General features: G+C 43.5%; 2 protein-coding genes across 8 annotated transcripts in view; both read left to right on the forward strand.

Moving 5' to 3' along the window:
• DAZAP1 (DAZ associated protein 1) overlaps positions 1-13,259 on the forward strand; it is a 38,549-nt gene extending 25,290 nt beyond the window's left edge. For 3 of the 7 annotated variants that reach the window (XM_074204567.1, XM_074204569.1, XM_074204573.1), the window contains 5 exons: positions 2,177-2,330; positions 4,128-4,157; positions 5,242-5,382; positions 7,838-8,014; positions 12,819-13,259. In XM_074204567.1, coding sequence (XP_074060668.1) covers positions 2,177-2,330; positions 4,128-4,157; positions 5,242-5,382; positions 7,838-8,014; positions 12,819-12,994 — 678 coding nt within the window. In that variant the 3' untranslated portion in view covers positions 12,995-13,259. Of the gene's footprint in view, positions 1-2,176; positions 2,331-4,127; positions 4,158-5,241; positions 5,383-7,837; positions 8,015-10,331; positions 10,422-12,818 lie in introns of all 7 variants that reach the window. The other 4 variants (XM_074204570.1, XM_074204568.1, XM_074204572.1 and 1 more) reach the window with 3 other exon arrangements.
• Positions 13,260-19,448: 6,189 nt separating this feature from the next.
• RPS15 (ribosomal protein S15) lies at positions 19,449-22,101 on the forward strand. The gene is made up of 4 exons (XM_074204574.1): positions 19,449-19,528; positions 19,860-19,945; positions 20,737-20,971; positions 21,950-22,101. The coding sequence occupies exons 1-4, from the start codon at positions 19,526-19,528 to the stop codon at positions 22,061-22,063; spliced, it is 438 nt and encodes a 145-aa protein (XP_074060675.1). The 5' UTR covers positions 19,449-19,525; the 3' UTR covers positions 22,064-22,101.
• Positions 22,102-22,480: the final 379 nt, after the last annotated feature.

A 22,480-nucleotide genomic window follows, 5' to 3' on the forward strand; every position in this document is an offset into this window, starting at 1 on the left:
TCCCCTCAAAAAAAAATGGTGTTAAAAATTTAAATTTCTCTATACAGTTCAGTTTCTGTGTGATTATTTTTATATATAGGTGGTTTAGAATTTGTCAAAGTTTAATGAAGTCTATTTCAACCTACCTAAAACAGGAAAAAATATATCTTGTACTGACATTCATTGAAGCTTTTAAGTTTAAAATTAGCATACAGATTGCAAGGATGCATGACAATTATGAACACAAGTTCAAAGGAGTCTGCGTTCAGTATTTTAAGGTACTGTGACATGTATTGAACATTTATGATTTGGAAAAAAGTGTAATCTTTATATATGGAGCAGAAGGTATTTTGCTGAATTAATAGATTAGCTAGTGTCTACTATTAAGATCCCAGTAGGCCCCTCTGCTGATACTAAACAGTAATTTTTTTTTTTGAGAAAGCTTGATACTAAATGAGATTAAGTTTTTAAGTTATTTCACTCAAACACGTAGCTTAGGCATAGGTAATCTGAAAAAGGACAAACATTTATTGCTTAAGGAGTCCAGCTCTTGTGCTGGAAATCTAAAACAATACAAATCCTGTTTACACATAGGTCAAATTCAAACTATCTAGACAAATGGGATGCTTGCCTTCCCATTCTTAACATTGGTTATTTAGTGGTTATATTAAGCTTTTAAAATGCCCAAAGTCCCATTTGGTGATTAAAAATGTATTGCTGGGGTGACTCTGCATCTATATGTTCCATCATTAAGGGTAAAAAATTTTAAATTACAAGAACTACTTTGCTTTGTAAGCAGGAACCAAATTCCCCTAAGGAAAAGTGTGTGAAGGCTCATTAATTTGAGTTCTTTGAAAAAGTCCCCAGGTTCTGCTATATAGCAGATCCTTTCAGCTCACAGAGATTTTGTTACCATCATGTATAATGTCCTTGGGGCATCAGCAGAAAGGCATGGAGTACTAAACCTTTGTCCCTGTGCTGGGCCTGTAAGGCAAAGCAGATAGAATTCTGAATACATAATGCCTGCCTTCCTGCAGTATTGCGAAGCCCCCATTGATGATTCAGATTTGTTTCCTTTGTATACTGGCCTCCATTAAAATTTATCATAAATAAAAGAATTCTGAAGACACGAATGCAGAGAGGTTCATTGAATTAAAAAATTCAATTTGGGGTGAGGTTTTGGGGGGAGATTATTGTTATGAGGAGAGGGCTTGATTTTGGATGTACAGCTTAGCAGAAGTAGGTCAGGTTCCTTTCTCCCCAGCTGTCCCAAGCCACTCAGTTTTATTATTGACAATAAAGTGTTGTGGCTTAGTGAGCATTCTAAACTTGGGGGGTCTGGGCTACTGATCTAACACAGTATGAAGATTTTGCTTACTGATTCCACTGTCCATTTATTTGCATGTCTGTTTACTTTTTTGTTAGATGTAATGTAAGATTGATTCTCTTATCACATCCATTCCCTCTGACATTATTTTGAGTTAATTGAGATTCTTTAAGCCTTAGCCTGGGGAAGGTAAGTCTTTATCTTCCATTAGACATTTAAACAAAATTAAAACCTAAGTTTAAAAACAAAACAAAATATAAACGAACCAAACAAAACCAGACTTGTGTTTCTCAGGTATGAGCAGAGCTGAAATTGCAGGCAGACTGGGTGGGCTTTTTAAGCTTAGCTTAGCTTTGAAATGCAACAACCAGTGTCAATAATGGTTAAAGCATGAGTACCCTCATTCAGGAAAGAGCTCTCTAAGCGAGAAGGTGACCCTTCTCACTAAGATGGTTTATCTGAAAATGAACATTAATGGATGGCTTTTTAAAAGGCCATACTTAAGATTTCTGAGCACATTTTCATGTGAGAGACTATTGAAAGAGGGTACTGCTGCTTTAAAGTAGGAAAGCCAATGGCCTTTTATTATACTGGAAATAAGATTTAAGGATTCTCTTAGCTCTAAATACTTATATTCATGTGTAGGACTTGGCTGTGTCTTACAATTGCATCTATTGTACCTGAGAAACATTAAAAAAAAAAAGCAAAACAAAACAATTTACTGGCCTAAATAAGTTTTATAATTAAGTATTTAGATTTAAGTCATAAGGTGCTAAGTGTAGTTGTAAGTGTAACTAAGGGTGTATATAAAGGGAAGGGGGGTGTATTAACCCACAACAACTTTCTTAAATTAGTATTCTGTTTGTTTAGGTGGAGGTAAAACGTGCAGAACCTCGAGATAGCAAAAGCCAAGTTCCAGGACAGCCGGGTGCCAGCCAGTGGGGAAGTAGGCTCATGCCAAATGCTGCCAATGGTTGGGCAGGTCAGCCCCCTCCTACCTGGCAACAGGGATATGGTCCACAAGGTATTGTTATCCTCATCTAAGCCCCATTAAAAGTGCACAAGTAATTAAGCAGTTATAAGGGACCAGTTTTCTGAAGACAGGTCAAACTTGAGTGTTCTCTCTTCCTACTTCTCTCCCCCTCCCCTCCCTACCTCCCCCAGTTCAATACTATTTGAATTGGACACCATTAGTCTAGAGATCTGACTTTTTATCAGGCATCCTGATGAGCATGTGCTCCATGATGGGGAGATTTAAAAGTAGGAGCTTTTAATATGGTTATCACATACTCACCCAACCCTTCTTCCACATTTGAATTCTTCAGTGAATTGTTGCTATTTTTAGACACATGACAGAAACAGTCTTCATCTACATATGAATTGTGGACAGATCACATCTTAAAAATTCTGAGGTTTTTGGCTTTTAGGTTTTTAAAAATTCTTTAGAAATTGCCTCAAATTCAAATGGTCAGTTTGATCCAAAACCACACCAAGATAATCCTTATAACTCATTCTGCTCACCTCCAGCCTTAGTCAGGTCCTGGTGTTGTACCCCAGGAAGGAAATCTACAATTAGATAGGGTAGAATAAATTGCTTTAGTGAGAATAAGGGGCAGGTGAGAGCCCAAACATGAAAGCATTTCCAGTCCTTAACCTGAGTCACCAGTTCTGTTTTCAAAGTAAATCTTTTTAGTGAAAACTACCTTCCTGTTTTTTACTACTTGAACTAACAAGGCCACCTGCTCAGATCAAATAACCAGATGGACACTAGACATTGGGGGGGGGGGGAGCTTATACTCTAGAAGGCCCCAGTTGGGTTTATGCCACCTCTGTTTTTCAGGCTTTATAGCAAAAAGTTCGTATTTCTCTTAGACAGTCAACATTTTATAAGATTTGGACTTATATGTACAATTATTCCTACCAGGTAAAGGTGTCACATTTTTCTGCAGAATAAACCTTCCATTGAGGGATAGGGGTGGGGTGTTTACAAGCCCTTCTTCGTTGTTGTGATCTCCTTGATAATGCTCAAAGGGACCAGTTAATTCTCTTTTTCTCATCCATTGTTGACTTGCAGACACAATTTTAAACATAATAAGGGAACATGGCATTCATGCTCTCTGCTTTTTTGGAATAAGTATTTATTACATAAATAATGTTTTGTAGTGTTCAAAATCCTACCTTTGTAACAGGCAATGAGGAAAGGAGTACACCTTACTAACATCATAGATAAGGAAATTAATGCTCAGGAGGTCAGGTGACTTACTCTTGGTCAAATAGGGCTAGTGACGAGTTAGAATTTGAATCCTGGTCCTCTGAACCTCTGTCTAGCACTTTGTTGGCTAAATCCCTCTGCCTGTCCTGCTGCCCAACCTAAGATAGCTTCATCTGTCTGTAGTTAACAAACATCTGTTCCTTGCTTTTAGCTGTTTTGTTGCACCCAGGTAGATACATAAACCATCTCTTAACCTGTAACTGGGAAGAAAAGTAGAGTCTTTTCCCTATTATCCAAGCCACACAGAAAACTTAGGGCTGGGAAAGGGAGTGATTACAAAGCAAAACAAAAAACCTAAATAGGATGTAGTAGAACTTCCTTATACTCCCAATACTCCTGAAATCTCTGAGTGATGAGTACAGGATTTTTTTAGTTATTTGAAGTGCTTATAATTCAATCCTGGACATGTAATTTTTTTTTTTTTTTTTTTGGTTTGGAAGCTTACTTTCAACGTTAGATAGAATTTGAATTTGATTCACCTTCTGAATGGCACTAAAGGCTCTTCTAGGATTTGTTATCAATCATTTTTTTTTTGTTTCCTTGTTTTAGGAATGTGGGTACCAGCAGGACAGGCTATTGGTAAGTAGCCTTTTTTTAAACAAAGGGGTTACAGAATTAGTGGCAATTCAGCCTTCCAGATATCTGTATTTTTAAAGGTAGCTTAGGGAAAAAGCCATTCATAATCTGGCAGAATGAAATATTACTTAAAGATGTGGTTTCCAATGTCAGAACTGCTTTATGACTACAGATTACTTGGAAGGATGTTGATTTCACAATCATTTGATCCATCAATGAGCATATACTAAACATCTATGTGAAAAAGTTTTCATAATGTGTACAGTATGACATGAGAAAAGAATGCTTGTTTGTGAAGTCAGAGAAGAATGTTTTTTTTAAAATAAGTGAACATTGGTGGCGGCTAGGTGGCACAGTGGATAAAGCACTGGCCCTGGAGTCAGGAGTACCTGGATTCAAATCCGGTCTCAGACACTTAATAATTACCTAGCTGTGTGGCCTTGGGCAAGCCACTTAACCCCATTGCCTTGCCAAAAAAAAAACACCCTAAAATAAGTGAACATGAATATTATAATTGTAAGAGATACAATAATAATATGGCTAACTAATGCATGATACCACATGAAAAAAGTGCAGAATACAGTGCTGTTGCTCTTTTGTTTATAAGGTGAGATCTAAAGATGAGTTCCTTTGGGGTCTTGTAATGATAATGTATGTTAGAGCTGAGAGGAAGGCACCTTTGAGCTCATGGGACAGATTTGGAAACTAAGATTCTGAGAGATGATAAAGCCTGTGGAAGGCCACTGGATAGGTTCATAGCATAGCCTCCACTCTAGTGAGAGTGAGTTCTTCTTACTCAGTTGACCCATTGTCTTGAAAGACTTGAGTTGGCTGAGTGCCCTGAAGAAGTGGGTCATTTTACAGAAAGGGAATGAAGAGACAAACCCAGACAGGTAGAGTTGCTTAGAATTAAATGTGATTGTTAATAAGAGCTGGAGCTACATCTTAAGGAGTCTAGTGTCCTTTCCCTTCTCTGGAAAGGTCAAACAAGATGACTGTTTAAGCCCATGTAGGTTGGTGATGGGTACAATTTGGCACATTTTTTCTCCTACCCCTTGTTTACCTTGCGTTTTCTTTGCTTTTCCAGGTGGATATGGACCACCTCCTGCAGGAAGGGGAGCTCCACCTCCACCTCCTCCTTTTACCTCATACATCGTATCCACGCCTCCAGGAGGGTTTCCCCCTCCCCAGGGCTTCCCACAGGGGTATGGTACCCCTCCTCAGTTCAGTAAGTCTTCTTTAGCATCAGAAGGGGAAAAGTTTGGATTCAGATCTTTCATAATAACTGATTATGTTAGAATGTCCCTATGTCCTCGATGTTGAACTTGGTTCTTAAATGAAATCCAGATAAGACACAATCCTTGAAAGAGCTTACAGTCAAATAAGGAGTAATTTATCAATATTGATGATGATAATAGTGATGTGCAACATAAAGTAATGCATCAGAGGGGACAGAGTGGGTGTGGGGAATTTTAAAATGAAGGTCATTATTATAAGCTAATTGGTAATAGGGGGGTCAGGTCTCTTGGAAAGAAATATTTAAAGCTGAATAGGATTGTAATTGGCAATAAAGGTGGGGGGGAGAGCATGAAGAATAGTAAAAACCTAGGCATGGATGGTGGTAAAAGGGCAGAGAAAAACTCATGGGAGGTAGAGTGGCTGAATTTGACTGGAACCAAGAATTCCTTGAAGAAAGATTAAAAAAAAGTAAAATAGGGTGTCCTTTGAATCCTGGACTTTGTACACCAAACAAAAAAAAAGGAGGAATTGGACATTTCTCAAGAGGAGAGCCACTATGAGGAATGATCTGATCATATCTCAGTCTGAAAGATGGAATGCATTGAGGGAAAGTAGAGGCAAGAAGGTATGTGGAATAATAAGGTCCTGGATTACCAGGATTGCTTTCCAGCCATCAGTAGTTCTGCAGAACATTGAGGTTTTAAGTTAAAAAAACAAGCAGTTTAACTTTTTTCTATTTAGATATACCTTTATTTTCCCCCACGATTCCCCTAAGAAAAGCTATAATCTAGGCAAATTCTTGTTTTTTTGTAAGAGATTTTTCTTTAATGCCTTGATTTTTCTAGTATGTTACTTCTTTGAACTAGAACAGAACAATGGAACCAAATAGTATTTGTACTGATGCTTTTCCCAGTTTTCAGTATTTTCACAGAATTCATATTTGACAAATTGCCTAAAATTTATGAACTGTTGAGTAAAACTAGTCTATTTTGAAATGGTTTTGCCTTTTTGTTTAAATTTTTAGCTCAGAACTTTGTTGTAAACATGTATTAAAGAAACCATAGTGTATCTATTGACTGATATTGCCTGGTAGAGTTCTTAGTAAGGAAATTACATTGTCTGGCTGGTGACTGACCCCAGATAACCAGTGAGTTCAGTTAAAAACAATTTAATGAATAACCTTCCTACCTACCTACCTACCTACCTTCCTTCCTTCCTTCTCTTCTTCCCTCCCTCCCTTCTGCTAATTGACAACTGCAAAGTTTTAATTTTGTTTATAATCCTTTCCTAAAAATCTTACTCAAGCACCTTGTGGTGTGGTACACAAATGTTACTTCTTTTGAAGCCTGTGTCAGTGGAGTCACAAGCCCTGGCAAGGCCCAGTCAGCTGGTCGGGCTTCATCTATAGGCCAGGTAGCAGATGGTGACTTAAAGTCAGAGTAGTCATCTAGGTGAGCAGCCCTTGAGACTGTTTAGTGTGAGACAGGGGTTTCAGTCTTCAGTGCATCCTTGGGGCGGCTAGGTGGCATAGTGGATAAAGCACCAGCCCTGGAGTCAGGAGTACCCAGGTTCAAATCTGGTCTCAGACACTTAATAATTACCTAGCCATAAACTACTTAACCCCATTTGCCTTGCAAAAAAAAAAACAAAAAAAAAAACTGCATCCTTGAGGTTTTGCATTGTCTTTCTCCAAGTCTTTTGAGCCATGTATGAATAAGGACAGACAAAAGTATTTGTAGACTAGAGGTCTAAAAAGAATGAGTGAATTTTGTGGTTGGTTGTCAGGATATAATTAAGGGTTGTGTTTTCAAGAGTGATTTAATCTGGCCTATTCAGAGAACCATATGGTTAGTCCATTTAGACGCCTTGAATTTCAGGTTAGGAGATGTGAACTCTTAGAACTGAAGTGCACCGGTCATTTGGGGAGGGCTGTGATGTGTGTCTGTAGAAGTGTTGATTTGCCATTCTTCTGTCAAGACTGTTTGGGTGCCCTTGAGTCCTAGCCTGAGTGTCAGTCAGTTGTCATAACTTGTTCTTGCTTTTCTGAGGCACACCTTGTAAATCCCAGCAACATAAATATCATTTTTTAAAGGCAGCTTCAGACTAATGGGCTTCTCCTTTAACCTCTAGTAGACTAAGAGCAAACATATTTTGCATATGGAAATCTAACCAAGATGATAGTAGCACTTTCCTGAAAACCCCAGAGGTATGTAATACAAATGTTTTCATCATTTCCATATTACAGGTAAGGAAACTGAGGGCCAGAGAAGGGGACATGGTAGAATCAGGATTGGAACTCCTGGATCTAAGTCTAATGTACTTTCCATTCTTTCACTGCCTTAAAAGATCATTTTTGATGACTTGAGAAATCAGAACTGCTTGTCTTTTGTTCTCTGTCAGTTCTATATTTTCTGTTCTTTTTTTTTTCTTCTTTTTCTTTTCAGGTTTTGGTTATGGACCTCCACCACCTCCACCTGATCAATTTGCCCCTCCAGGAGTGCCTCCTCCACCTGCCACTCCTGGGGCAGCGCCGCTAGCTTTCCCACCACCACCATCTCAGGCAGCTCAGGACATGAGCAAACCCCCAGCGGCCCAGCCCGATTTCCCTTATAGTCAGTATGGTGAGTTGTTAGGAATTGCGCTTCTCCCCTCAATCCCGTGCTTTTCCTGTAGTGTTATTGTGTTGGGTGCACATGTTGGGGTTTCCAGAATGGTCCACATAAGCCAAGTGTAAGTGCATCATGATTTAAAAACTAACTAAAACCTAACTACAGCCTTTCAGGGTTCTCATACACAGCATTCTGCCTGTACTTGTTTTCTGAGCTAATGCTAAGTTTTCTGGCTCCCTGGACACCTGGACAGCCAGTAGGGGGTTGCTCATGACGGTGAAGGACAGGAATGTGTGCACTGACTAGTTGTGTATCTTCTTCCCTTTCATTCTAATTTCCCAACTGTATTTAATTTAGAAGTTAGCAGAGTATTGTCCTTGCCTTGGCAGTGAGATGGGTTTTTTTTTTTCCTGATGAGTTGACCCAAAGAGCCTCAGCCCAGACCAGTTGAGGGTGCCTCACCTTAAAGGTGCATCTGAAATGGGAGATGGGGGGAAACAAGGGAGACCTGGAAAGAAGCTTCTTGTAGGATTTTAGGAGATTGGGAGCTTCAGGCTGCTCACTAGGAAAAAAAGATGGAGTGGGGGAATTGGAGAAGAATAATAGGGACTGAAGGTTACAGCAAAACTTTTAGCTTATTTTACTTTTTGTGCTCAGTCTCATAAGGGCAAGAATACAAGGGCACTTGCAATGGAAAAGCAGTCAGTTCCACAACAAATCCTTCAGGGTATTGTCAGTTTGTGGAACTGGAAGCTGTGAGTGGTCAAGGAGAGTTAGCAGGGTCGAGGTGAAATTTCATCATGTGATGCTGAAAGCCCCAGGAAGACAGTGTGGAGGGTGAGATTTCATGCTCCAGGGCTTCAGTTTCTTTCCTGATCTCAGCCGTGCAGCATTGCGTGATGAACTTGACTTCAGGGGCCTGCCTGCTGCCTTTGTTTTGAAGTGTCAGATGCTGGCCTCAGCAGTGGGGGGATCGGGAGGCTGAATGACTCAGGGACCGGATGAAGTCAGGATAACCCTTGCTACCATGCTTTAAGTAGCTTCTCTAGTTGGTAGCTGAGGCTGACCTGAAGTACTTTAAGTTGCTGTTCTGGAGAGAATGACAACATCATCAACATCTTTCCCCAAAGTCCCCCAGGGTAAGGGGGCACCACGTCTGTGTTCATAGAGTGAAGCCAGCACTTGTTAGTGATTCCTGTGGTGTAGACAGTGAATCTGAGCCTCAGGATTTCACTGAAAGTAAGATTCAAGGCGGGGAGGGCAGTGTATGAAAGAATTGGCATTATAGAAAAAGGGACCTTAGAAGGCTCACCTGATGCAGTGGTCTTTTAAAGTTGAGGCTGTCAAGATGGAGAGAACTTCAGTGACTTGCCCAGGCCCGTGGCAAAGGAAGGGTAGCTAGGATTAGAGCCCAGGTTTCCCAACTTGGCCATTTGGTGCTCTTTACAATAACATAGGGACCATCTTTTAATCTGTCAGCAGATTGTCTTGCCCCTAGAAACTGACTTCCCCTTCTTTTTCCTGCCTAGAAAGTAAATTGGCCTTATCTGCTCTTAAGATGAGTTTAACACTTAAGAAGTTAGGCCTGGCTCTCCATTTATTCAGAAAGGTGGTACTGATTGATAACAGTGCTATAATTTATGAAGGTATCCCTGAAGGAACCTATTTTTCTAGTTCCGTCAGGCTTTTCTTGGGAAATATGGATGAAATGCCACATACTGCCTTTTGTTCAGTCTTTGGGAAGAGTTAGCAAAGGGGGGGTTATGGGGGGAGGTGACTAGAGTGCCATTAGATTTGGGACCTGAAGTTCCATGTCTGACAGCAAATTGTCTGAAAACCTCTGCTGGATACCACAGGGCCCCTAGTATTCACCTTAGCGTGGAATTTCCAAAAGCTGAGAGTTTTTATCCCTTTTATTATTGCTAGAGCTGGTTTTTCATGCAGTCTTTAAAGATGAAAATATCTAGGCAATAGAAACACCCTTTCTATCCCATGCATGCCCTTTGCAGTCTCATTCACTGGATTACTGCCACAAAGGCAGTTTACCAACCCTGCATGTGTTTGTTTCATTCATAGTTAAAGCAAAATGCCTAGGAAAAAAACAAAAAGCATTGCTAAATTTTAAAGGCATTGAACTATATCATTATTTTGCATTTGTGTAGACTTTATTTACCACACCTTAAAGCACTGGTGAAAAAAATATGTAAACCTTTGGGTGTAGAGTAACAGTAAGCCATGGTGTATTTGTCTTCCCCACCCTAAAAAAAAGTTACTATCTGTACAAGGCTGTCTTGGGGTTAGTCACCCTGGTCTCCTCATTTCTTACTAGGGCTGGGTACCTATTCTCAAGACCCTTCAGGCTTCGGGCCAATACTTTGTTTACACTCTTATGGTCAGGCTGAGCAGTGATATATCCTAGGTAGGTGGAGCCTATTTATAACCAATGCTCTTACTGTATCTGCACTTGGGAAATGTTTCTTAACAGGGTCTCTCTCCTACCTTTGTTTTCATTTTGGGTGGGGGTGGAAATTAGCGGTACAGCTCTGAAATGTTTGCTTTTGCTGGTTTGAGGATCTTTACTGGCTATTATTGTCAGCTGGCCCCAGCTGGTTTTTTTTTTTTTTTGTTTGTTTGTGTTGGTTTGGTTTGAAGCTATGCACAACAAAACTACCACCACCCTAAAGCACAAAGAGCTTGAATGTCCAATAACCCTGATCCCATTGTTCATTAACCAAGTCATTGCCCTACTAGTTTTCATCGGACCTCTGCCAACTGAACTAAATCGCAACTGATTTATTATTCCCCTCTACTGTGGGCCCATTGGACTTGTTTGCTTTGGATATGGGTAATTTTTTGAAGTAGGAAGTTGCCCACCTAAGGGTCTGGAACAGAGTAGTTGATCACTACCTATGTATGAGAGAATTTACAGGAAAGGAATTGGGTAAGACTATTCAGGTCAGTTGTGAGCTCTGATTAGAGCATGTTGTCCACAGGCCCAGAGCTGCTCTCTATTTCCAAGATGCAGTGCTAGAGAAAGGTTTTCTATCTCTCTCTCTCTCTCTCTCTCTTTCTCTCTTTTTAAAACTCTTGAACTTCACCACCCAACCACATTGGTGATTCAAAGTATATTTGTGGTGGATGACTGACCTTCGCATTAAAAATGGCTGAGTTAAGTAGCTCAAGGGGGTCACATCCCTAAGCAACTTGTAACAAATACATTGACCTTTGTCATTAGAGATAAATCTTAGAAGACTAGCAAAACTAGAAGCAGCAATATGCCACGATTTGTTCTCACAATGGAAATCAATTGTAACCTTTCAGATCCAAAAATAGTGTTTTGGCACCATATTATGATTGAATAAAACTTAGTGGTGTCAGGATTAAAAAAACAACAACAGTGAGTCCTGTCGTTAATTGGCATTTTTACATCTCCTAGTCACAGGAACTAATTGCCCAGGTAGATATTTTAATATTCCTACAAATTATGTTTAAAAAAATCCAACTTTGGCATGACATCAGAGAACACTTAAAACTCTTCTATCCAAAGTGAAAAAAATATATTTTATATGATACATTTGTGGTTATAGCACTTCGTGGTTAGAGAGTGCTTATTTGATCCTCACAATACCCTTGTGGAGTAGGTATTGCAGTAGTCTTTTTCACATTTTACAGATGAGAAAACAGGCTGAGAGAAGTTGTGATGTGCCCCAGGTCACACCGTGGGAAATCCAGGACTGGAAACTGACTCCTAGTTTTCAGTCCTCTTCTCACTTTACTACACTACCACTCATCTCTTCATCCTGCTTTTTAGAAACCTGTTGGACCTCATTCCTTGTCAGTAGAAACCACTCCACATGACCTTTTTGAAGGAGCGGGAGGAAGAATTGGGCTTGGAGAAGGTGTCTTGGTTACATCAAGTTCTCTGAAGTGAATTTTCCTTTCTGTGCTTGAGCAAATCTATCCACGATCCACTTTGAGCAACTTCTCAGGCATTACCAGGGGATAGTTTTAAAGACAGACATTGAGGACTATTCCTTTTGCTTATCTCCCTGCCAGTGGTTGCATGTGGAAGTGTGTTGACTCTCCCATACTTCTCACATTCCCATTGCTTTGGTGACTTGGCTGGAATTGGATGTGGTTATTGAAGCTGATAAAAGGGATGAGAAAGTAGATCCCCAACCAGATCTTTCTGTTTGCCATGTCTGCTTCTAAAGGAGGCATAGAACAGTTTGCTCTTATCCAGAGAATTGAATATATTAATTCTGGGTGCCAGGCTGGCAATGGGAACTGAAACCCTGGGTCCCTGTTTGACCCAAGGGACAAGGTGACGCAACTTAAGCCTCCAAGAATTTGTCCCTGTTATTAGTGGGAGGGGGTCGGCACTAAGAACGAATGGGATAAAGGGGAGGTAAGTCTTGATGTCTGTCTGTCCTTTCTGCTGGTATGACTAGGCAAGGGGGATAAGGGATTTGTGACATTTTCAGCTTCTAGTGGTTAACTGCCTTGACATTAGCTTACTTTACCACTTAGGCCTCTAGCAGCATAAGCCAATAATTTGAATTTGACCTCTTAGTATTGCCATCTAAAAATATAAGGGTTTCCATCTCCCGCTTAAGTCACCTGTCTACTTTGATGATTGAGAATTATATTTGAAGGCAATCAAATTATTTTTCCCCAGAGTGACCCATTTTGAGGGGGAGTGGCTTGGGGGAGTGGGAAATATCTTTGCTATAATTGTGGTCTTGTCAATGTCCCTGTCTTGAGTTCAAGTCAGTATTTTGATCAAAACTCATTGTAATTCTCTTTCCTTTTTCAGCAGGTTACGGACAGGACTTGAGTGGCTTTGGACAGGGTTTCTCAGATCCCAGCCAGCAACCCCCCTCCTACGGAGGACCCTCAGTGCCCGGATCAGGTGGCCCACCTGCAGGAGGAAGTGGTTTTGGACGAGGACAGAACCATAACGTGCAAGGATTTCACCCTTATAGACGCTAGCCTGGGCTAGAAATCAGGGAATTCTGTCCACAATGGGATATCTGGTACCAGCTGAAACCGGGAATTCCAAACTTGTGAACTTGTGACAATCACATACTTGATGGAGAACAACTTAATAAACCATTTGGGGGGTGGGTGGGGAGGTGGGGAGGGGGCTAATGGCTTTTGAAGGCAAAGCTGTGGGTGTTTGGACTGCAGTTTTTAAATATATTCCTTTCTCTAGCCCATCAGCACAAATAAAACAAAACGTCACTGGTTCAAACTACAGGGTTTTAAAAAAAGTCTTCAGCTTTAATTCAGAACTTCAGGTTTCTTTTTTTCTTTCCTTTTTTCTTTTTTTTTTAAATGATTCTTCCTGAGCCTTTTGTTTTACCGTATATTGTAAACTTTTATGTTTAAAGAAAAAATATACATTTACAGATTGTGAAATTTTTAAGAGAAATTTTCTACTATGTATGCTGGCTTATTTTTTAATTTAATACAGGGTTTCCGTTAGTACTGGTGGAAGTGAGGGTCAGTTTTAAAGCCCTTACTCCTGGCTTTGGGGGTTGGGGCAGTTGGTCCAGAAACTCTGGGAGTTCAAAGAAGAAATCTACTGATTTTGGTTGTGGTTTTGCTTTTGCCACCTGACTAACTGTGGTAGCATTGCAGGTGTGTTGATGCGCACAGGGTCACTTAGGAAGAGCACAGGCTTTTAGATCTGTGCTTCAAAACTTTTAAATCCAGTTTGTGGATCTCATTGGGGGGTCATGGAGGCCTTGGTGAGACCTAGATTTTCCTCAGGCGGAAAGTTCTGGTGCATTTTGCACTGTGACCAGTGATTACCCCTGGTTTGAATAAAGAAAAGTACATTTGGATTAGAAACACAAGTTTGTATTCCATTTTTTCCCCCTGCCCTCCTCCCCTAGTGGTGTTGTCTCAACACACCCACCCATGGTGGATTGTCTAATCTTGATTTGTTTCTGCTATTTTGGTGCCTGTTGGAGATTAAATGCACAAGTAATAATAATAATTTACATTTCCATAATGCTTTAAGATTTTATAAAGTGCTTTCCTCAAATTTGGTCTCATGAGGTAGGTGATACAAGTTAATAGCCCATTTTGCAGATGAGGATTGAGATTCTGGTTAAATAACTTTTCCAGGGTCTTATGGCTAGTTATTGTCAGCTGGAACTTGGGCCATAGGATCATAGATTAGAGCTGGAAGGGACCTTAAAGGTCATCTAGTCCAATCCTCTCATTTTAAATCTTACTTATTTTTAAAAATTCTCAATCTTAACAAATACCAAAAATAAAAAAAAAAATCAATCTACCAAGTAGGAAAAAAAGAACATTATGTGAAGCTGTGAATTTCCATTATATACAGCTCACGGTTGTTATTGGAGTTTTTTAAAAGTATATAATAAATTCAACATCATACTTTAAAAACTGTCCTATTTGTCTGTCCAACCCCTTCATTTTACATGTGAGGAAACTGAGTGAGGCCTAGGGAAGTTTAGTGACTTTTCCACAGTCACTCTGGATTTCAGAGGATTGCAATCTTGGGCTTTTTGTCTAAATCAAATCCTCAATTATATCCTGCCTCACAAAGACTCCTTAAACAGCGTAATTTGGTGCAAGATATCTTCTTGTGTCCAAGTAATGATTTATAGATTCTGCAAGTTGTTTTGAATAGCACTTTGAAAAGAAAAATGGTCCTTTGAAAGTTGACTTCTCCTTTGAACTTAGTTGTAGAATCCTGAAGGCTTTGGTATTTGGGGGTTATCCATTAGAGTCTTCTCAACTTTGGTTTCTTGGGTCATCTGATTTTGAGGTAGGCTCCTTTCCCCTTCCCTGGGCACCCATTTCCTCACCTATAAAATAAGTGGACTTAAAAACTAGACCACAAAGATTCCTTCCAACTCTGTGCCTGGCAAGATCATAGGAACACCCATAGCATTAGGTAAAGTTTGGGTGGGGTGTGTGGGTCCAGGGGTGTTGGGAATTTGGGGATATGATCTCGGTCTTGGCTGCTTAGGAGGGCTGGGGGGAAGAAATGGTTATTTCTTGAGTCCAGCATACAGCATTCAGATTTCTCTGAATATTTCATAGCCTGACAGCAGTTTGCTGTACACAACTCACAGTTTCATCTGCATTTCACCAACTTCATAAAACTGTTAAGAAGATGCCTAACCAGCAGAGGGGCATACCATATAGCTTTTGTGTTCAGTTGACCAATCCCAGTTCATCAAAAGGAGAAAGAGTGAATTACTTGGTTTTGTTGAATTTGGAACTAATTTGGCATCTTGGGATGATGCTATCAGGTTTTTCTTAAAATCCTGTGAGGAACTCCATGTCCAGAAAACAGTCATCTCAGTGATGAGGTAGTGAAATGAGTTTTGAGACTTGGGTTCTTACCCTGCCTTTTCTACCAATTCACCAAGTATACATGGATAATTCATTTAACCCTCCTGTCATTTGTAAAATGAAGGGGGGCTGGATCAGATGACTTGCAAGCTCTTAAGATGATTTTCACAGGGACTTCAGAGGTTTGCTGGCACTAATTCTAGTAACACCCCAAGCTTATTGGAGCCACATCTGCCCTCAAGCAGGCCTGGAATCAAATTCAAAAATGGATGAGGCAGCTGACAGGGATTAAAGGGGAGGTGGGAAAAGATGCCATACTGCAGTTGAATGCACTGGGGCTGGTGTCAGTGATAAGCCTATGGTAGATGGGGTCTGAGTGGGGTAGAGGGGGATATGCTAAATGTTTTGATAAAACGACAAACCCTACAGGTAAAATAGGCTACTGGGATTTCAGGAAAAGGAGATCTCATTGCTATGTAGAAAAATAGCAGTAAGATACCCAAAATGTGGCAAGTGCACTTGTTTTCAATAGCAATTATTAAGGGAAGGCAGCATCTTACTGGACTTCATTTTTGCAATGGAAAAATTTGATGTTTGTGGACCTCACGAATCTTATCAATTTTTGATCCCTGGACTTTGGAAGTGAATTGAGGTTGCATTTTGTCCCTCAAGGAAATGGTCTGCCATAGCAAAAATGATAGAGAACTGGTCCTGAGTCAGGGCACTGACCCAGGTGAACTAACAAACAGCTGGGCAAAACCACCAATGTCCAACCAGGAGTCTTCTTCAAGCGTCCTTCACTAGTGGAACCCAGGTCAAAATTGACCCCTTCTACCTTCCCTACTTTGTTACTCTCCCCCCTCCAAATAAAAAGAAATACCCAAACTAATCTTTCCCTATGCTTTCTAAAGCACCAGAGGTTTTGGGGGGGGTCCCTATTTGTTGAATGGGTAAAACAATCTGAATCTACTTGGTTTTACAGTCACTATGTTTACTAAGCACTCACTGAAAGAGACAAGACATCCATTTATCATGGAACTAAGAATAATACTTTTATGAATTTGGTATGTAAATACTCCTCTAGGGCCTTTTAATGTTTCTCTTGTCCCTCCATGGCCCCTTTATACCACACTGTCATTTTTAGTAATGTGGGTGGCCTTTTTTTTGGAGGCAGTTGGAGTTAAGTGACTTGCCCAGGGTCACACAGCAAGCATCTTGAGGTTGGATCTGAACTCATCTTCCTGACTTAAGAGCTGATGCTTTCACCGCTTATCTCACCTAGCTGCCTCATTGTATGACCTTTTTAAGCCCACTGTTTCATCTTTCCAGAGGAAATGGAAAGATAAGTCACTTATTCTAAGTATCTTTTGATGCAAATGCCATTAGAGGTTGGAAAGATATATGAATTCTGAAAAGTAATGTCATTCATTGCTGGAAGATCCAAGGAAGAGTTCCTGCTGACATGCTATTCCCTACTGATTGGGACTGGGAAAGCTAAGAATACGGGGAGAGATGGATATCCACAAAATCTTAACTACCTTTCTGGTCAGGAAGCAACTATTTGTGATAGAAGAGTTGTTGACTAGCAGTTGGAAACCTAGCTTCTAGTCTTGGTGAAGTCATGGAAACGACTTGCCTGAGCTGTACCGAGCAGCTTAACCCTAGGTTCTTGTGAACCTGCGTGGGGGTGGGGGGAATTACATTCACTAGCCTCTTAACTGAAATTTTACAATTTCCTCCATTGAAAGCTGATTCTGAAAAGCAATCTGCAGATGAAAAGCAATCTGCAGGCCTCTGCTGCCAAAGAGGTTCCTGACATGGAAAAGGCTGAGCATCTCAGCACTGAATGATTGCCACATCCTTGTCAAGCTCTAAAGTCTGATTCTTGAGAAAACTTGTACAGGCCTAGCCAACTTTTCTTAAGCGTGTGGACAACAGAATCCAAGCAGTCAGCTAGTAGGAATGGCTTCAGCCTCCCAATGTTGCAAGCAAATGAGCTCAATCTTGGCCCCACCTCTACCCTGTCTTCCCCCTCCCTTTTGAATTTAGGCCATTTTTACTAATTTGGTCTCAAATACAATATGAAAAGGCTATGAAAAATTAATTGCTAGAATTAGTTTCTAACAAGTTCTAACAATTGGGGCGGCTAGGTGGCATAAGTGGATAAAGCACTGGCCTTGGAGTCAGGAGTACCTGGGTTCAAATCCTGTCTCAGACACTTAATAATGACCTAGCTGTGTGGCCTTGGGCAAGCCACTTAACCCCATTTGCCTTGCAAAAACCTAAAAAAAACCCCCATGAATATATTTTTTGTATACTAGTACAGTTTAGTATCTAAAAAGTGAGTTATGCAAGTGCAGCTCACATTTTAGACGACAAGCTTTGTAATAATCCAAGGTAGGGTCTTGAAATTTGTTTAAAAATTAAATTAAATTAAAAATGTCAAACTCAAAAGACATCTCTGCCCAGACTGGGAACACTGCTTTTTTGAAGGAACCTCCAATGTGGGTTCTGGACTGCAGCTTCTCCTCTGACACTTTAGGGAAGCTGGAGTGTAACCACTACCGTCTTCTCTTGGTAGTGGTTTTTCATGTTCCTCCTTAGAGATGGGCAACTGCACCTTGGCATAAGTCATCTACTCAATCCCATCACCTCCCACCCCATAGTTGCTTCTCCCTCTTAGATGGAACCGGACCATGCTGAGGCCCTGTAGAGCTTCCAATGTAGTCTGAGTTATTTGTTTATCCAGAACCAAATAGGAGCCCAGATGGCTGAGGAAGGGGGAGGGCTTGTAGGATATAGGCTCCTGGAGGGCACAAGTACCTAAGAAGAGAGGCAACGAGACCCAGGTGCTAAGATTTCCAGATGAGTATGCTTGAAAGGACTATATAAATGTGCATTCTTGGGCAGCTGTTTAGGACACAAGACGGAAAGTTTTCCATACACATTTTTGGAAAATGCTTGGATTCCACAATGCCAGGAAACCTTTTCCCCTCACCCTGTAGAGAGTTGTCAGATGTCGAGCGCAGGATCCGAGGCTCAGCTAGATTCGGGTCAGAGTAGGCAGCGCCTTGGGGAGGGCGAAGCCCAGGCCAGCAGCTCCCGGTCTGGGCAACGGGAATGGGCCCGGATTGGCAGCCTCCCTGGCCCTTGCCTGCCCCTAAGCGCACGGAGCTGGGTCCTGGGCTCGGAGGTGGCACGAGCGGCCGGGGGGGGGGGGGAGGCCGGCCTGCAGACAGGAGGGGGCTCCGGAGGGGCGCTCTGGGGGGCCTCCCGTCTCCTGCCACCGAGCCGGGGCCCCTCCTGCCCTCCGCTCCCCGGGGACGATCGGACAGGGGCCCCCTGGCAGGACCCCAGGTCCCCGGCCCAAAGCGAAATTGTGGGTTCAGAAGAAACCTCCTCTGGAGGACTAGGGACCACCGGAGCCCCCGCCCCCCAGGGCCTCCCTTCCGGCCCAGGCCCCCCAGGCCCCCCAGGCCCGGCTTCCAAGCTCCCCTCCCAAGGACGACGCGCTGGAGGCCCGGATGGACATTCCTTGGCCACGCGTCGGGGCTGCGGAGGCCCTGAATTCAAATCCGGCCCGAGGCAGCCGCCTTCTGTGCCCGGCTCGGCCTCCAAAGCAGCGGTCGCGGTTCCCGGCCAAAGCCCGGGCCCCGGCCCTGGAGTCAGCAGGACCCGAGTTCGAATCCGGCCTCAGACGCCTCCCAACGGCCCAGCTGTGCGGCCGTGGGCGAGTCACTTCACCCCGTGGCCTGGCAAAAATAAAGCAAAAACAACAACAAAACCCCTTAAGTTGGGGGTGGGAAGAACAGGGAACCTGAAAGCAGAGGAACCCAGAAGGCGGAATCGGAGGGATGAGGTTACAGTCCCGCTTTAGACGTGCCTCGAGCCGAGGTGCCGGGCCGGGCCCCGGGAGGCCGGGTCCCCGGAGGGTGGGCCTCGGAGGCGCGGGCAGCGCGGGCAGCGCGGGCCGCCCAGGCGGGACTCGAACCGGCAGCCCCGCCCCGGAAGTGCGGCCCGATCGCTCGCTAGCCTTCTGCTGCGCCCCTCCTCGCCGGTAGAGGGCGGCTTCCGGCTCAGGGAGGCGGAACGGAAGGGGCGGGGCCTGCGTGCGCGAGCGCGCCGGCGTCACGCAATATCTGCGCTTGCGCAATCGGGAGCGGTCTTTTCCTGACAGCAGACAAGATGGTAGGTGCTGGCGCCGAAAGGCCCGGGGCGGGCGGCCGTTTCGCATCCGTCGCCATCCGGAGCGGCGGCGGCCCGGGCGGGCCGGGAGCCTTCGTTTCCCCTAGCAAGCCGCCCCGGCCTTCGGGGCCGCCGCATATCGGCGGAGGCCCCGCGTGCTGCCGGGGGTGGGGGGGGGTCTCGGCGCCAGGCCCCGGGGGGCGCAGCGCGGCCTTGGGGTTCGCGCGGAGCAGGGGCGGCGGCGTGAGCGGAGGGTCGGGCCGCGGCCGCCCCCGTCCCGGCCTCGTCGGCCGCCCCCGGCGGGAGGCCCACCCGGCTTCTTGTCTCTCCGCAGGCGGAAGTGGAGCAGAAGAAGAAGCGAACCTTCCGGAAGTTCACCTACCGCGGCGTGGACCTCGACCAGCTGCTGGACATGTCCTAGTAAGCGGCCGGGCCCCGGGCGGGCCCATGCGGACCCCCGAGGCCGCCCCTCCCCCTCCGGGCGCGGAGCGGCGCAGCCTGACCTCTGAACTCTGCCCCCAGCCGCAGCCCGCCCTCCGCTGGCACCGCGTTTGTCCGAAGCCAGCGGGAAGGGGGATTTGGTCTGGAGGCCTCGAGTCCCCCCGGACAAGCCCCCTTGGACTTGCCCAGCCATCCCCCCCCCCCGCCCCCCATCTAGTTCACTTTGAACCTTTGCCGAGTACACAGTGTCATTGTCTGCCCTGGAGCCCGGGAAAGTGCCCCCCCCTTGTCCTCACGGGAGATAATGTAGAATTTGGACCAAACGATATCCATGATCTGAGCACGCTCCCCTGACTTTTTCTTAGCACATTTTTACCGAATTCGAGGGGGATTGGAGAGATTTAGTAAAGATGTTTCTATATCATCAGCTTCTTTCTTAATTCAGAATCCAACCTTTGGTTCGATCCTTATTCCCATGGCTGATTTCAATTTAAGCTTGGTGCTTGGGAGTTGAGAGAAGCTTTCTGAAAGATGGTGCTTTTCTTTGAATTTCAGAACCTTTGTTTTGCGAGATAATGGGGTTAAGTGGCTAGTTCAAGGCCACTCAGCTAGGTAATTATTGTCAGATTTGAACTCAGGTGCTCTATCCACTACACTGTACCACCTAGCTGCCCCCCCAACTTAAAAATAAAGTAGACCCTGCTTAGATTCCCACCCCTAAAGCATTGATTTTTCCTTTCACTGCTCACCTGTCTCCGAACCTCCTACAGTGAACAGCTCATGCAGTTGTACAGTGCTCGACAGCGAAGGCGACTTAACCGGGGTCTGAGGCGCAAACAGCATTCCCTCCTCAAGCGCCTGAGGAAAGCAAAGAAAGAAGCACCCCCAATGGAGAAGCCTGAGGTGGTGAAGACCCACCTTAGAGACATGATCATCCTGCCAGAGATGGTGGGAAGTATGGTGGGTGTCTACAATGGCAAGACCTTCAATCAGGTAGAAATCAAGGTAAGAACTGGCAGGAGTCTGCCATCCAGTTCTTTGGGCAGTAATAGGTTATGACAAAAATAGTAAAGATGTCACCGGTGGAGAAAAGGTTTTAGAAGTCAGGACCTTGGTTGCTAAAATATTCTCACTCCTGACCGTAACCAAAATCAGATCAGATTTAGAGGCAGAAGGATATGGGACTGAATCTGTTCCCTTCATTTTTCAAATGAGACCAGGTGACTTAGCTTACTGTCACTTCCTCTAGCAAGGTTTGATGCATAATAAGCACTTGCTGGGTGCCTGGCACTGTGACTTAATCTAGGCCATCTTTTTAACTACTGTACCCTATTGCTTCTGGGCCTTAATGTTCTTATGAGGTGAGTTTGGACCTCCCCAGTCAACTGTGGTCATCAACTACCTGAGGTTATCCCCAAGTGCTTTGACCATGGAAAGCTTGATTTCAGATTTTGCTTTGTTCTCTGGGGGCTAGTTTGGGGAAGGGACAGGGATGATGAAGAGGAAAATAGGAAATGGATCAAATTCCTGTCTGTTTGCAGCATAAATTGTGGGACTGAGGATGCTGGTTCTACATCCTTAGTCCTTGTTCTTAGACTTGAGCCCCGGGCTTGAATGAAGCAGGCTTCTCATGTGATTTGGCACAATGCTAAAAACTTGGCTTTTGTAGAGCATTTTTCCAGGTGAGGAAAGAGGCTCAATAACTTTAAGTCACAAATGGTAGCTCTCAGATGGAAATCCAGGTCTCTCCAGACCTTGCCACACAATTTGCATATCTTTTGTGAACCAGTTTTTTTCAGCTATTAATTGAAAGGATTTGCTTTTCCTTCAACTGAAAGTCTTTAATTAGATTTTTTTTTTGACTGAAGAAATGGGCAAAGAAAGCCTCATAAGAGCAAGATGCCTTCCCTCCTCCCAAGCATCTTATAAACAATGAACATTCCAAATTCTGACTCTAACTCTAACCTTAAATGTTTTTTGCAGCCCGAGATGATTGGACACTACCTGGGTGAATTCTCTATTACCTACAAGCCTGTGAAACATGGCCAACCGGATATTGGAGCTACCCACTCCTCTCGTTTCATCCCTCTCAAATAACCCAGATCCTAACAATAAAAACAAGGTTCTTAGTGAAAGTAATGGTATTTTTTGATGTCTGATTTGGGTAGGGTGGGAGACTGACCCTGAGATGTGGGTTTTATCAGAAGTTTCTGCAGAGTACCCATTGCATCTCTTCTGTCCGTGACCCAGATTCCCAGCTTTGATTCTGTTTGTATAATCTCCCAGGCTATGTTGGCTTCAAGGCCTGCCCCCTAGAGATTAGTCTAGCTGAAGGCAGCATTTCCCCTTCTTTAATCAGCCCCACGGGGATGCCCAGGATAGCAGCTGTTGGGTTAATTATTCATCTTCATTAATTCACGGCGCTGAACTGTGATTTTCTATGATTCTGCCAACCTACTATCTGCTTGATGACTTGAGGGGGGAGGGGTTGCTTAGGGGAGAGCAGAGCTAGAA

Source organism: Macrotis lagotis, chromosome X (genome assembly GCF_037893015.1).
Source record: "Macrotis lagotis isolate mMagLag1 chromosome X, bilby.v1.9.chrom.fasta, whole genome shotgun sequence".
In the NCBI taxonomy this organism is placed as follows: domain Eukaryota; kingdom Metazoa; phylum Chordata; class Mammalia; order Peramelemorphia; family Peramelidae; genus Macrotis; species Macrotis lagotis.